This window comes from Nyctibius grandis, chromosome 7 (genome assembly GCF_013368605.1).
Source record: "Nyctibius grandis isolate bNycGra1 chromosome 7, bNycGra1.pri, whole genome shotgun sequence".
Taxonomy (NCBI): domain Eukaryota; kingdom Metazoa; phylum Chordata; class Aves; order Nyctibiiformes; family Nyctibiidae; genus Nyctibius; species Nyctibius grandis.
The window spans coordinates 934,783-949,899 of NC_090664.1; the positions used below are offsets into that span (position 1 = coordinate 934,783).

The 15,117-nt window shown below is 40.7% G+C and overlaps 1 protein-coding gene across 1 annotated transcript in view; it reads right to left on the reverse strand.

Annotated features, from left to right (window-relative positions):
• Positions 1–1,439: 1,439 nt before the first annotated feature.
• Positions 1,440–15,117, reverse strand: part of SUSD5 (sushi domain containing 5) — a 39,571-nt gene continuing 25,893 nt past the window's right edge. The window contains exons 4-5 of the mRNA XM_068405533.1: positions 12,230–12,418; positions 1,440–2,722 (exon numbers count right to left, since the gene is read on the reverse strand). Of these exons, the coding sequence (XP_068261634.1) occupies positions 1,440–2,722; positions 12,230–12,418 (1,472 nt within the window). The remainder of the gene's footprint in view (positions 2,723–12,229; positions 12,419–15,117) is intronic.

A 15,117-nucleotide genomic window follows, 5' to 3' on the forward strand; every position in this document is an offset into this window, starting at 1 on the left:
TACTCCAATATTTCGATGTGTTGAACTACTGGCATATTTTGGCTAAGGCTGTACAACAGAGTGGCAGATGAATTCATTTCTGACCTGCAGATTATTCACAGTAGCCAGTCGTTCACCTGTTCATTCAGGAAGGTAAGGAAGAATATTTCGTACTCCACACACCAGAACTATGTGAAGGGATTCTAGAAAACACCTTCCCCTCTCTCCCTGTTTATTTTCAAAATTGCTTGAAATGGAACAGGCAGTTGGAAAAGCCTCCGTGTTTTTACACTAACACCCAGTCTACAAGCCAAGTGTTTGCATTTTATCAACTGGATGCAATTTCTCTCTTCCTCAGGTTTGCTTTATCTTTAAAACCACAACAAGCAGCATTCAAAATGGATACCCATCTCCCACACGCAGCGTCCACCCCAGACACCCTCCAGCTGATGAAAGAGCAGAATGGTGAAAATCAGTCCTTCTACAGAGTTCATATGGCAGAAGTATTATACATGGCTTCAGCTGCCAGAGGTACTACTGGCTGTGAATTAAAATTCAGTATCTTGGTCAGTCGGTATCGTGTTCAGAAAAGCAACTGACTTCAGATAGGGTTCCCCTGGAAAGTGCTTCATCGCTGGCTGGCTCTGTAATAAGAGGCTATTCATCGTAACACCTGGAATCAAAGGTGCTCTGAGTCCTCTCCTGCTGATACTCAAGGAAGAATGGCACTTACAGTATTCTCTGAATTCCAGGGAGACGTCGTGATTTCTATAAAAAGATTAGTATAACAATGGCACTTCTTCGCTGAGGCTAAAAGGACACCTTCCAGAAAAATAGTGTAATGATCCAACATTCGTGGCTTGTTAAATTCACAACGTTGAAGAAAAGTACCTTAGTAATCGTTGCAATACTATCCATTAAAGTATGGTAGCAAATAGTTTTTCTTAAGACACGTCAGGTAATAATTTGTTACGGTGGTTTATCCTGACCATCTTGGGCAGGTTCTAAAAAAGGAACAAACACTAAATATGTGGTTGCTCCAAAAACATCCTTCTCCCCTCCTTCCCTCCTTCTTTCCCTCTTCCACTGAGAATAGACCAAGAAGGCCTGACCAGCCCTGCCATTACATTATAACCAGGTAACACAGAAATTAATCAATTAATTTATTATTAATAAGAGCAAAATGTAAAAGCGGAACAAATTGTAGATGTACTACCAAGCACACTGTGTCCTGCTGATGTCTCCAAAAGACCCTTGTGATAAAAATGTACAGATTCTTTAGCTCTGAAAGGTCAAATACGCTAAACTGATTTCAAAAGGATGAAATCCTTTCTGTCTTCTATGTTCTTTTAGTATTCTTTTTTTTTTTCTGCTTTCTGCACTGCTGGATTTTAGCATCCATGAGTCATGTGATCCTTCTAGCATCAATATGTTTTTCTTCCGATTTCTAGCATCTCTGGTTAGACTTTCTGCATTTCGATATGCTGGTGGTGGTAGTGGTGGTAGCAATGGTGTCTGGGTTGACACCTTCCATTTAGTTTATAGACAGAATTTTTCTGCTGCCGTTTTTTGAAAAACCACGCAGCCAGGACAGCTGCAACCAGTAACAAGCAGAGAAGAATCACAATTACTGCTATGATAGCACCTTTACTTGACTTGGGACAATCCTCTCCCTGACATGGCTCAGAAGTGGGGACAAGCTTTTCTCCAAGGCCCTGGGTGAGATTTTCTTGCTCAGCTAATTCCTGGGACGATGTGTCAGTAATGATATCTGGCGCTGGTGCAGTGGTTGCTACTTGTGCTGGGTAGGCAGTTGTTTCTTTTGGTTCTGCATATGGCGTGTGATCGGAGGGGCTGACCATCACGGAGGTTTCTGACACGGACGTTTTTAAGCTGGTTATATCAAACAGCATCGTTGTACCGGGCTCCTGAGTCACAGTTTCTGGAGATGTAGTTGGGTGGTCCCACACGGCATCATCATAACCTCTGCTCACACTCAAGTTCTCCAGACCGCTCACTGACGTAAGTGGTACTGGTGTCTCTTTGGCCTCTTCATCATCTATACTCGTTGTTGCTGCCACCATCTGTGTTAAACCTTCCTCTGGAGCTGGGCTACCATTGCCCGATTTTCTCACTTCAACATGATTCGGTTGGTCAGTTGTGAGAACGACGTCATCTTCTGTTCCCATCGATCCATCGACTTTATCCCCCTCCTCTTCATCATCTTCTACCACTTCTTGTGTTACTGGATAGCCATCTAACCACGACTCATCAGTAATGGCAACTGCATCTATCTCTGCCTTTGTATCATTAGTTGTGAGAATGGGTCCAATGGGGAAATCCTCACTGTCATAAAACATTTTGGCGCCAGGTTCATCATAGGCTGTCTTCACTCCAATGTGGTTATCACCCTCAGAAAACTGTGCTTTAGTGGAGTCATCTGTCTCTTTCTCTGATTCAGGCTCACTGAAAGCCTCCGATGGAAACCAGAACAAGTTTTTTTGGCTTAGGAGTGACACAGGGGACTCAGTTGGTGCCCTGCTTTCTTTTTCAGAAGTGTCTGTGTCCTGAGTAACACCTTTGGTACTTCCAGTTCTTCCTTCCTCTGAAATTTTACTGAAGGAAAGCTGTTCTTGCTCCTGCTCAATTTCCTGTTTGCCATTGACATGTTCAGTCTCAACAATAGGTATCGATCTGTCATCAGGAAAATTATCTTCATAGTCAATGTGTGCCTCAGTTTCATCTAGAAAAGTTAAAAAAAAACACCAAAAAACCAAAAGCCAACATTTAATTTCTCCAGAAAAGCACTGGGCTCATTTGTTACAAGAAGCCAAGAAGAAAGGTGCACTGAGGAGTGACTTTTAGACAGTATTTTTTATTCAGTGTTATTGTTTATTTGAAAAGGGATGTTCCAACATTGGCTGATAGTCAATACCAAGTTTAAAAAAAATCAGGATAGGTGTCAATGCTGACTGCTAATAGCTTATATTTCCAGATTTAAAAATGTATATAAATAACTTACTGCCTGCAGTTAGAGAACTTCCTTCAATTGCTTATTGTTTTCTCACACTCCCTAATATGATTCTTTTTGCCAGACTGGAGGAAAATTTTTCATCATATTCGAGCAAGAAATGGGTGTGGAGAGGAAGGTATAGCAAAAAGTAATCAATTACTAATTGGACTGTAAAAAAATAAAAACATACAAGTTCACAGCAACTTCACCCTTTTTGAGCCAGCTGATTTTTAAGGATTATACTCAGTACCTTATGTTCAATTTTTTATTATTACAGTACTTTTCTTCAATGACCTTGGTGTTGCAGTGATACAACACCTGGGGCCAGGTGAGCTGAATGGTACTTCTCATTCCATGAGAGCTGTTCAGAGCTGCTCGAGGAAGACACCCCCCCCCCAAAGCTGACACTGAGTTCTGCTCATCCTCATCTGAAGAAAGCAAGATGCACCCAAGACTGCAAAGATAGAAAACTCTGTCTCCAACACTTAAAGCCTAACACCTGGGTATCAAGATAATACTGTTTGTAATCAACTCTCAGGCTTCCAATTTTAAGAAACTAAATGTTACCAAACAAAAAAAAAAAAAAGAGAAAAAAAACCCAAAACCAAACCAGCAAAAAAGTAACTGCGTGCAACAGAGGGGCGGATTCATCACAAAGTGTGAGTTTGATTTAGAAATACTCCCCATGCTTCAACAGACCTACCACTCATAGCAAAATAGGCTTGACTCAAAGCATGAAACTAAATGTTTGAATTTGAATGAAATAATGCATTGTAATTTATATTTCTTCCACTCTTCTAAAGCCTTAGCTCAATGAAAAATTTTCCAAACTAGACAGGGTGGTTGATTTTCAGCTCACACAAGTTTTACTCCACAGAAAGTTGATGTAATTGCTGAGATTTATGCTGGCATTAAAAGTCCTAGAAAATAGTGCCTTGGGATATGGAAAATAAAACAAACTGAATCATGGTGAGAATTTTTCTTTTTAAGAGAGTGTTTAGTCTTTCATGAAGACAGTGAAGCAATAGACCTGGCATGACATGGGAAAGAAATTAATAGAAGAAGCTGTATTACAAATCAATGCGTTCATAAAGCCTTATCTTTTTTTGCCTTTTTACATTCAACCGACTTTGAATCACATTTTCATCTGGGGCCCACCTCAATTTCCGAATGAGTCACATTCTCCTTGGAGACTGCTTCCCAGACTCCTGGCAGAACCATATTTGGTCTACTCTTCAGAAAGATTAGAAATATTGTCAAACCAGTCTGACCAAAACCACTTAGTGGTGATACAGCTCACACCAGCTTACTTTTTGCCAGAACAGCTTAAGCCAGGTGCCAGAACAGAATGAGTATTAGCAAAAGGTATTTTTCTTGGAATAGCATCCGGGTCTACCATAAACCAAGGCAGTTATGCTGAGGAAACCGAAATGTGCGACATAGCCTGCAGCGAGTTAATACCTCTGTGAAAGCTATCACGCTGGAGAACTGCATGTTCTCAGCAGGTTCCCTCATCTCACAGCAAGGGTGTAGGGTGAAACCTGCGCACGATGCAACAGCACCAACAACGGACCTCTCTCCCTCCTGGTCCCAGTGTCCTCACCTGCTTGTGTAATCCTCTAGATCCTCTCCGTCCTCTCCAAAGCAGGGGAAAACTTCCATCTGGTGCAAAGATGACTTAACAGACAGGGGAATCCAGCTCTAACAGTGGAAAGCTTCCTGATAGGACTCTCACTTTTCTAATTAATCCGAAAATCTTTTCCAACAGTACTTCAGACTTTCATTAATGACTGGAGGGTATCTCTGAATGCCAAAGCATTTTAGCAACATATTTACGAAGTTGTGTGTGGCACTGGCCATTGCTATGTAGCACTTATAATAGCCATCAAATGCTAGTCTTGCTTTGTCCCTTGTCTCGCTTTCACTTAAGAATTTTTCTACCTAGTGCTCTCTTTGCATGGAAACGGTGCCTTAAGCCATTTTGTCCTCTTACCATCCAGATTCCTGCTAAAAGCTGATATCTGGCATGCCTGCTTCACTACAGTCCAGGGTCTCTCAGGACAGCCTATAGGTGTCTATTGGATAGACGTGAACTGGAACATTGTAATGTGAGAACTCACCATGTACCAACTGTGATGGTCATTGTTTTATGTTCCGAGACGAATCACCATACCAGTCTGTCTTCACCTGTGTGTCTCCTGTACCTCTATTTTTGCCACTCATTTACTTTTCAGACTACAGTAATCCAGCTGAGGAGGAAACATTGATTTTTACCTTATGGTGTTCTAGTGCATGCACGCACACCTAGAACAAAAAATTACAGCCATATGCTTGTGTTGTTCCCTCCAGACCTATTCTTTGGTTAGCAATATGAATGGGCAGATAGTATTCATCTGATTGACCACTATGGATCATCGGTGAATGCTTAACAACGGTAGCAATATGCTTTCTATAGAATTTGAAGCTCTTCCCCTTTAGTGCCTCTCCTCCTGTGTACTTTCAGCCCTTGAGAAGAAAGTCCTATGGAGGCACATCAGGAAAGAGCACGTGCTCCTAGGAAAATACGAGTCTATCAGAACATATTAAGGATTTGTTGAACCATCAATCAAGTCTCCACCGAACCTGCTGTCTTTGGGCCTGATCCTGCATGTATAGAAATGAATTGGTGCTTTCTTAATGCGCAGCTGAGGAAAGAAAAAGCCCATTGTAGTCTAAAGAGAGCCTGAGATTGGAGCTCATTATGCGCTGCTCGTCACCACATAAGGGAGTCTTGTTCCTTCTGACAATCAGATTGTGGCCCAAGTTGTAAAGCTGCTATAACGTATTTTCATATGCAATCTCCCGTATTTGTATAGTTTATAGAAAGACTATCAACGTAACTAATGTTAGCTTATGGGATGCCGGAATGAAAGCAAGTATTGAGCTCTCTAACCATCAAAGGAAATACAGACCCCCTTACTCTGAAGCTTTGATTTATATGATCCTGAATTAACTTACACAGTAATAATACTCTATTATTTCCTCTGGGCCTCAGACCTTCAAATGGGGCTTGGACTTGGTATTTAGTGAGTTTGTGTTACCATGACAATTTTTTAAGTCAGCCGTGAGCTTGATTTTCCAGGAACACATTGCACAACTTTTGCACTTCTTTTTGCTCACCTCCTCAGCACCTTCTTGAGCTTTCCAGCTCCTTGAATTTTAATCTCGGCACTGAAGAGCAACAACCAAGGTAGAATCAGCTCCACCTCTTACCCAAATAGTTGTAACCTTTATTTAGACACATTTTTAAAACAGCTAGCAACTGATTTAAAAGTGGTTGCATCTTCCTTCCTATCCAGGCAGGTCTGGTTTTAAGAAGAGCCAGCACTGAAAGTAATTAATCCAAGACCAAAATCTTTCTATATTTGGTCATTGTTACATCTTAACCCTAACTGCCTCGAGCAGACTCAAGGATCAGTGAGTTTTGATTCACTGTCTGAGGGATTACCGAGGCTGAAATGACCATTTTACAGCAACAGAGGCTGAAATGGCATGCTACCAAAGATGTGAAGCTCAATTAAAAGGTAAAATCCTTTTAATTGAGCCTTGTCCTTTCTGGGAAGCATCCAGTCCTAAAAAGCTTTCATTTCCTTCAACTTTTGATCCTAATGTGAAAACAGTGACCAAACATAGAGACAGGCAAAAACAAAGAGCCTGGTTTTCCACACTCTAGGATCAGTTTAATTTTTCTTCTAGATAGCACATTGGCATCCGAGCTCTATTTTGAGTGTTGCTATTTTGGACAACCATAAAGTGCACTGCATATTTTGTGAATATATTTTTGGAGTAGAGGAAATTGAAACTTGATTCTGTGTAGACCATCATCATAAACATTTCTACTGTATAAAAACATCTTTGTTCTAAGAATCTCAAAGTAGTTACAGCAAACATTAACAAGCCAGCATCTGTCTTTAAGGGTGGGAAGGAAAAGAGCATGTAGACCTATTTGCCTAAGATCAGATTTGTGAACTACAGCATCTCAAAGCATTATACATGACTTCTAGAAAGAATTTGTGTTGCCTTTCGTCTTTTGCCACAGCTACAAGGAGGAGGATGATTTTTATTCTAGCAGAAAGCCTGATAATATAAATAAATAACCCATCATAATTTTGTAAACTAATTTGATTTGGCAGAATCAGTTCATGCCAGATCGATCCTTTACATTAATCTAATACAACTGCTCAGTGACAGACCTGAAAAGAGAACCAAAGTTTGTCACAACAAGTGTTTTGACAGGCCATGGACATATTCTGTTGCTGATTTTATTTCTGTGTAACAACTCTCCCTTTGCACTCTCAGAAGAAAAAAATAAGCATTCCCAAATAAGATCAAAAGCCAGAGACACTTTGTTCTACTCTCCCCATTGAAAATAAAAGAAAAATAATTAAATGGTGCTGGCTGGTCATGCTTACAGACCACATGAATATGCATCAATGCTATTCTTGAAAACTCAGAAAGCAATGTTTGAAGTAATGAGAATAGCTGAACCAGGCAAAAAGACTGGGAGCTGCAGATGAAGCTTTCAGAGGTGGTCAAAGTCAGCTGAATCCTCCTTGCACTGAAATCAGAAGTATGGTCCTCAGTGTGGAAAAGTTAGACCAGCTCTGAACACACTAGACAAGTATCCGAGTGTTGACACTGGAGACATGCCTTGGATGTGCAGAAGATACGACCTCTCCTGCCACAAGCTTAAACTGGAAAAACCCAAAGCAGCCAAGGGAAGAGAATAAAAATACGACATTCTTCTTAGCCAAACTTGGGGCAGAGATGTGACATGGTTTCCTAGCCATTTAATTACCTTCTCTTTGAGGAAGCAAACTCTTGAGGACGCAGCCTAATGCAGCCCTGACCCACAGACTGAAATGTTAGTATTAATGCTTCTGATATTGAACCTATGGTTCATTTGGGGAAAAAAACAAATGTCATTTAGCAACGATCTCTTTAGTCTCTGTGCCTGCAGGACAGCCACAGTGTGGCACGTACACATCTGCTTTCAGACCTTACTACAATGCCAATCTTCAGGATATATTTTGTGAAACAAATACATTCTCTCCACAGAAATAGAAAAGAAATAAACTGCAAAAACCATGTATTTCCGTGTTCTCTGCTTAAGGTTGCTTTGTGGGGTTGAATATCCCTGTGTTTTCAGCTAGAACACAGTGTCTTTTCATGATGAGAAATTGCAGAAAACATTAACTATACAGAGCCACTTTTTTTTCTTAAAAAGCATCTTGATTAAAAATTACGGCCCATTACTTGATAGGCACAATGTACGTTAAAGCCATTTGTAATGTGCTGTTTTCTTAATTTCCAACAAACCTCACTGTACCCAGAATCTACTTAATATAGCCCCAAACTGATTTTGTTCAGTTATGCCCATAGCCAAGTTTTGCCACATACTTTGGATTATATGTGTATTGATGCATAATGTATTTTTTTCACTTAATTTACAAATTTGCCAGCTGTATGGTTGTACACTTACATCCTGAGCGCCAGAATGGACTGTACCTCTTCTAACTGGATCAAAACAGAGAGGGAAGATGATCACAAAGCTACTTCAAAGAACATTTAAGTGCTATATTTAGATACTGCTGCAATGATGGTAGTCCTTCGACTCCGTATTTGCTCTGGGCAAGCAACTGGGAACGTAAAGCTAGGTGTTATGATGCGGCACTTACCAAGTCAGACAGTAATATGTAACATCTGCAAAGCTCAGGCAGCTTTATGGAGCTGGATAAACGTTATCACTCTTTCATGGGTGAAGTGGAGTACGCAGCAAAGAGTAGTATAGTGACTTGCCCCTGGTCTCAGAGACAGTGCAAGATGTAGGAATAGGCCTTATATCCTTTAATCCTCCCACAGCAGTTCTCTCCCTGTGGTCCCGCTGTGTTGGTGTAAGAGCATCGGGGCCACTTCACATTCCCAGTTGCTCACCCAGCGCAGATGCAGACCAAGGGAACCGTATCATCTCACCAGCCTCTAAAGGCAGCACTTAAATGTTCATCGAAGCGGCTTCACGACCATCTTTCCTCTGATATGAGCCAGTTAGGACAGAAATGGCCTACTCTGCCAACAGGGATATAAATTCTCCTTTAAGTCCTGTCATTAACCTTCATGATAGGGAAGTTGCTCTCTTGCCTCAAAGCACGTAAAAAGCAATGTTTGTGCTGATTTCTGGAGTACTTAATAATTATTCTCCTCTGTCCTATGACCCGAAAATATGTGTCAATTGTAAATCAGATTTCTTTTAATTAAATTAAATTCCATTTTTTTGTTCTTTTTCACGGAATTCTTACTTTTTTAAAAATAATGATCCCTAGCATCACACATTTCAGTCTTCCTGTAAAGCCTTCTTTCTTAAAGAATTATGATCATGAGGATTGAATGTATGATTATTAATTGAACACATGCTGTATTTTCTATCCCAGGTCCTTAAAGTGTTTGAAAAACATTAATCAAAGGAAGCCCCTCAGCATGAAGTCTACATTTAAATCATTTTAAAAATCATAATCCACAATATTACATCTGCTCCCAAGTTCCAGTGTTGATGTTTGTGATTTTACAGCCACACTTTCCTATTTCTTTTAAAAATATTTTTCTCTCCCCTGCGGCTGTGTGAAAGGCTCAGGCAAAACAGGGGAAATAGACTATTTATCCAGGGAAAACAGTGAAATACACACAACTTAAATGGCCTGATTCTTTCCCTGCCTTACTTAGGTGTAATACAGGTTTATTTCTATGTGTGATAAAGTTAGCATTTTCACTAACCTCAGTGAAGGAAAAAGAAGTATCAGTTTGGTGCGGATTATAAGAGATTCAGACCCGCTGGGTTATCAGATGTAGATACTCTTTTTTCCTTCTCTCCCTCCATGCTCCTCCTCCACTCCCTGCAGTATTTCACTTAATCATCTGAACTGCTGTTTGTAAGAACAGTTCTGGAAGCTGAAACAGTTCAGAAAGATGTTGGATTTTTTTTTTTTGGTGTCTCTATACATGTGGATTGTTTTGAATGTTTGGTTCCCTGACGCATAGACATGACCCATTTCTGCTACAAACAAGTTTGACCTTTTCTCATGGCTATCCACTGCCTGGTGGTGTATATATATGTATTCATGAGTAAAAATAACTTCTTGCAAGCCCCTGGGCATTAAGGAATATATAGGTTCTGAAATGGATATGCTTACTCCAGCCCATATAGATAGCTCAGCTACCCAACAGCTGCCCATTCCTTTCCTTAAAATTTACCTGTTTTGCCAGAAATATTATCTTAAAGGTGTGATACCTCTCTGAAAAAAATAGTAAGATACTCAGATGACAGTTCTTAAATATTGGAAAAATTGTGAGCTTTATGCATTAAGCAGGGCAACATGAGAAAGAGAATGACAAAGCAGAAGTCGGATTGCATCCACGTCTGAACTCGTGGTACCATTTAGCTCACGTTTAAACAAGGAGAAAGTTAAAAGTTTGTTGCAGAATCTACCTAACATATATAGGTGGATTTTCTTCAAGGTTTAAATTAAGGAAATGTCATTATTACAATTTCCCAGAGCTTTTGCATTTTATTTTTGGCTTTGGTTTTTTTTTTTTTTTTTAATAAAAGCCTGATTCCTTGAGTCAAGTTATTTGGTAAGAAAATGCATTTTCATTCCTTTTAATGGAGTAAATATCTGGGTGGCTACTGTTGTGCTTGTAGAGAAAAATCCTGAAAGCACAGTACAAGATAAAAACTGTATGCCTATTTATTGGGGCAAATTAAAAAATAATACACTTTTTTTTAACTTTTTCATCTCACTACTCAGCTCTAACCCAAACTGTATTTCTGCCACTCTGTCACAGACTTCTCCTGTGGCATGGGCAGCTCTCTTAACTTACGTAGGTCTTTAACTTTCCTAACCTACCAAAAGGAGGCTGCATTTTTCATATATGTAAGGCCAGAAATTCAAAATTGCTAAAGCAACTAGTAGGAAAGGGCTAGTAAAAGCTCAGGTCAGCCAAACTAGCTTCTTAAAATCCGGTGGACAAAGTCTGGGACAGCTATTGTATTACCCATTTTACATCCCAAATAAAAATCCAAGAGCACCTAAAGGATGGTCAGCTCAATTCAACCCAGAAAATATAAAGCAGCAGGGGGAGCTGCATATGGGTCTGCTGTGCCCTTGAGAGGTGTTGACCCCTATCTGCATGGGGCCACAGCACCACCGTGGCATCTTGTCTTTTCTGGAAGGAGGAAGCTACCTCAGCGTGTAGCGTCACATGAAGATGTAAGGCTGGTGAGAGGGTGATAAAGCCATGGGCAGCCTCAGCATGTCTATGGTGAGGAGAGATGTTATTTGCGTGCAGGCCATGCTTAGGGCATGCCTGCAAAAAGACACTAGCTTTTCTCTGTGCTTGCTCTCAGTTCCCAAAGGCGAGAACAAACACCAAGTTTTCCTTTCAGTAGCCTGCTTTGTAGCAGCTCTGTGGCTTCATGAGAAAATAAACATAGCAGAAGACATACAAAACCTGCATTGTACACCCTATCTGGTAAACAATGTCTCTGGCTCACTAACGCTGCCTGGGCATAGCTTTTTAACTGCTCTGAAAAAAATTTAGCTACTCTGAAATACTCTGGTATTTCTTGTAAGGTCCATAGTAATCCCTTTCCTTGAGTAAACAAAGTAAGTACATTGAAAAGTTACAAACCTCATCCAGTACCAGAATGAGCACATACAAGATTATAAACAGCTGATTTCCAGAAAGGTTATTTTCCAGTAATTAAAAGTTATGTTCAGTACTAAAGAAAAAGGCTACTGGGGGGAAAAAGAAGGAAGATGGTGGACTGGAAGGCAGGAGCTGAATGATAACCCTGGGATAAGACTCAATGAATTCCTGAAATGGGGTTAGCAGATGCAGAAAAAATAAATATGGCATAAAAATATCCAATTTTTTATTTTGAATGGCTCCTGCTACCCAGAAAGAAATTTTGTGCTCATGTAAGTATGAATAAATTATCGTCTCCTGTGGTTTACTGGAGATGTCTACCAATGGGATTGTAAAAGCCCTGTTGTCCAGCTAAGACGTTGACACTCTAGTCACCAAGGCCTTCACCAGGACTGCACATGCCCAGGAGACAACCCTGTAAGCCTGAAACTGTCTCGGTTGGGCCGATGGGAGGTTGTGACCTCCCGGAGGGATGCTCTGTGTGCCGGGTGAGCTTACCTTTGACACAGGCCTGAACCTGCCCGTACCACTCCCCGCAGCTGTCGCAGAGCAGCGTGAACGCCGTCTCCTTGTTGCCCATGACGTACCCCTGGGCGCAAACGTAGAGCAGCTCGTCCCCCATTTCAAAGCCAGTGTGGCCGTGCAGGATGGTGTGGGGGAAGGACGGCGGGTCCCCGCAGGGCTTGTCTGAAAGGAAAAAAGAAATGAGATTGTAGAGATCTCGCAATAGTCTTTAAATACAGTGTTAACAGCAGTGCTAAAAGAGTTACCCCGAGGACAAGCTTACACGTGTCCACAGAATTCATACATCTCATCTGATTAACCCCCTTATCCTCCTTCATAACGATTTTCAGCTGTAATTGGGAAGGTATATATTGGGCTATAACTGTGATGTGATAGCTGTGATGCTATTGATGTGTAAACAGTTTGTTTCCAACAAGTCAGCCCAGGACATCAAGCTGCAGCTGTCTTCTCTGCCTGCTTCTACAAAGGCTAACAAAGCCTTGGGTAGGTTGGGACTGGAAAGCAAAAGCTTGGACACAGTCATTTTTCTTAACTGCAGAAAAGCTTGTGAAATTGTTTAAGACTGGCACGTTAATGTCTGCTACACTGTAGCAAGCAGGCAGAGGCTGAGCAATGACCTAGTCCACGTTCACAGAAAGAAAAGGTCCAGGTGGACACCAGTCATTTTTCAGACTATCTCTAATCTTCTAGTCTTTCTCAAAATTAAAAGTTTCTTCCCAAATACTCAAATTTCCCCTATTTCAGTTTAGAGACGCCCTAAAATAAATGGTGACTTGTGCTCTTCCACTGAACAAGACCCGGGGGCCACATAGCTCTGCTCTCTGTGAAAACCTGAAGAGCTAAATTTATCAGGATATAAAATCTAACAAGATGTTTGATAATATTTCTGCTGACAGCACTAAAAGCCAGGAATTAAAAGTTACTATAAACAATAACAAAACTGATTTGAGTTTTCTGTTGCATGAAAGAAGTGCAGGGAGGAGGCAGACAGACAGCTGCCAACACCAGTGTAAACTGAATTTTAACTCTCTTTTTCAGGTTTGAACAATCTTGGCGATTGTTAACAAGGTGGGTCAAGATCTTCTAGAGAACTTCTGGGCATTGCGGTTTGTCTTCTCTCAAAGGTCTTCCTCTCTCAGAAGTGCTCTTCAGGAGGGGTTTGCCATGTACCCTTTTCCTCCAGATTTTTTACAGTCCCTTTTGGAATAGACATCTCTTGGTTACAGAAAAACAAACAAACAAAAAACCTATAATGCAAGAACATGATTTTACCAAGAAACCCAACGGACAAAGTGTGCAGTGTTGGTACAAATAAACACTTCTATATTCTTGCTCAAATCTGGGATTTTTTCCAGTGGTTCTAGAGCCCTTATTGACTGTGGAATTAAAAAGCAACAGTTCCACTTGCCAAAGTAACTGGAGATTCAAAACCTGCTTTTGTCCTGATACAGAAGAATGAAAAATGAAAAGGCTGATAGGTAACAGCTCAGGAGTTCTGGTAATTATGTGGGATAAAGGAAACCTAGGGCCAGGTCTGTGTGCTAGTATTGATCTCTCCCGTTAAAACAGTTTGCCTTGGTACTAAAAGCTAATTTCTTATTTGGCTAAGAAAAGATTATGTTCCTTGGAAAGACTTTTGTTTGGAAGCTGAAAAAGTGACCTCCAAGGCTACGGTCCTAAACATGCAGAAGGAGAAACATGTCCAGAGAGCACCCTTGCTACGTTGCTAGAGGCTACTTTTAGGACAGCATCAGCACAAGATCTTACAAATAACATTTCCATTGATACTGATTCACGCCCAGGGTTTTCAATGGGCAATAGTTGTGACAGAAAAGCTTTTTTCAATCTACTTTCTGCAAAAGCTCAGGCTTTCCTGCTTTTGCCCCAGGGACATTCTGCAAGATCCTTGTGAGTCCTGGCTGCAGCTTTTCCCATCATCTACCCACTTCTGACCCAGGCATAGGTAAGCACATGTTTATTTAGAAATATGATGTATTTATGTTGCCAGTTGTTTACCTCGTAGTGAAATGAAAATCCTATGATAAATATCCACAATCTGTGAAAGTTCTTTTGGATTAGGCTTTTAGAAATTATCTGATAGACCTGGCTGACCACTTCTCAACCGGGTGTGCTGAAAAACATCTGCCACTGATTTAAGGGACATGCTACTGAAGTCAAAGCTTTGAAGTCTGTTCTCCGTACTGTACACATACATATACGCTGTCTAACACCTTCAGAAGTTTGTGGGAGTTATGCACACACACACACTGACAGAAAAAACAAGCTCTTGAGGCTACACAAAGCTCAGTTTATGTACAGTCTTATGGAGGCTTGGCATCCAAGGAAGTGAGGAGCAGTTAGCAGCTAATGCCTTTCCTGTGAACTGGTTGGATGAATAGAGATTGATGTGGATGAAAGGAATAAAAAAATATTTCATTGCCTCATAGGAAGGTTACAGACCCCTGCATTTCATGTGCTTTATTTATGTAGCTACTTCCATCGGGAAAAAGGGGAGCTGTGTATCTGCTCTGAGGGAAGTATTGATCTCAAGGCTGTATGGGACAATTATATGTCAGAGGGTATTCTTATCTACAAAGCCTTGCTTCTTAATCCTGTGGCCAGAGGAAGCAGAAAAGTAACACTTACGTTAGTTAAATATGGCAAACACATTCAAAAAGCACATTATAACCTTCCAGGAAAGAAGAAAGCTGAAGGGAGCTTTACTGTAAAATTTGGCAACGGACGTGGTAACAGAGAGTTATGAGATCCTGAAAGAGAGATCTGGCTGATGTGTGAACAGAAAGAACAGCAGCGATTTTAAAGATGTTCATGGATGAACACTCTGTGGGGAAATTTTGACT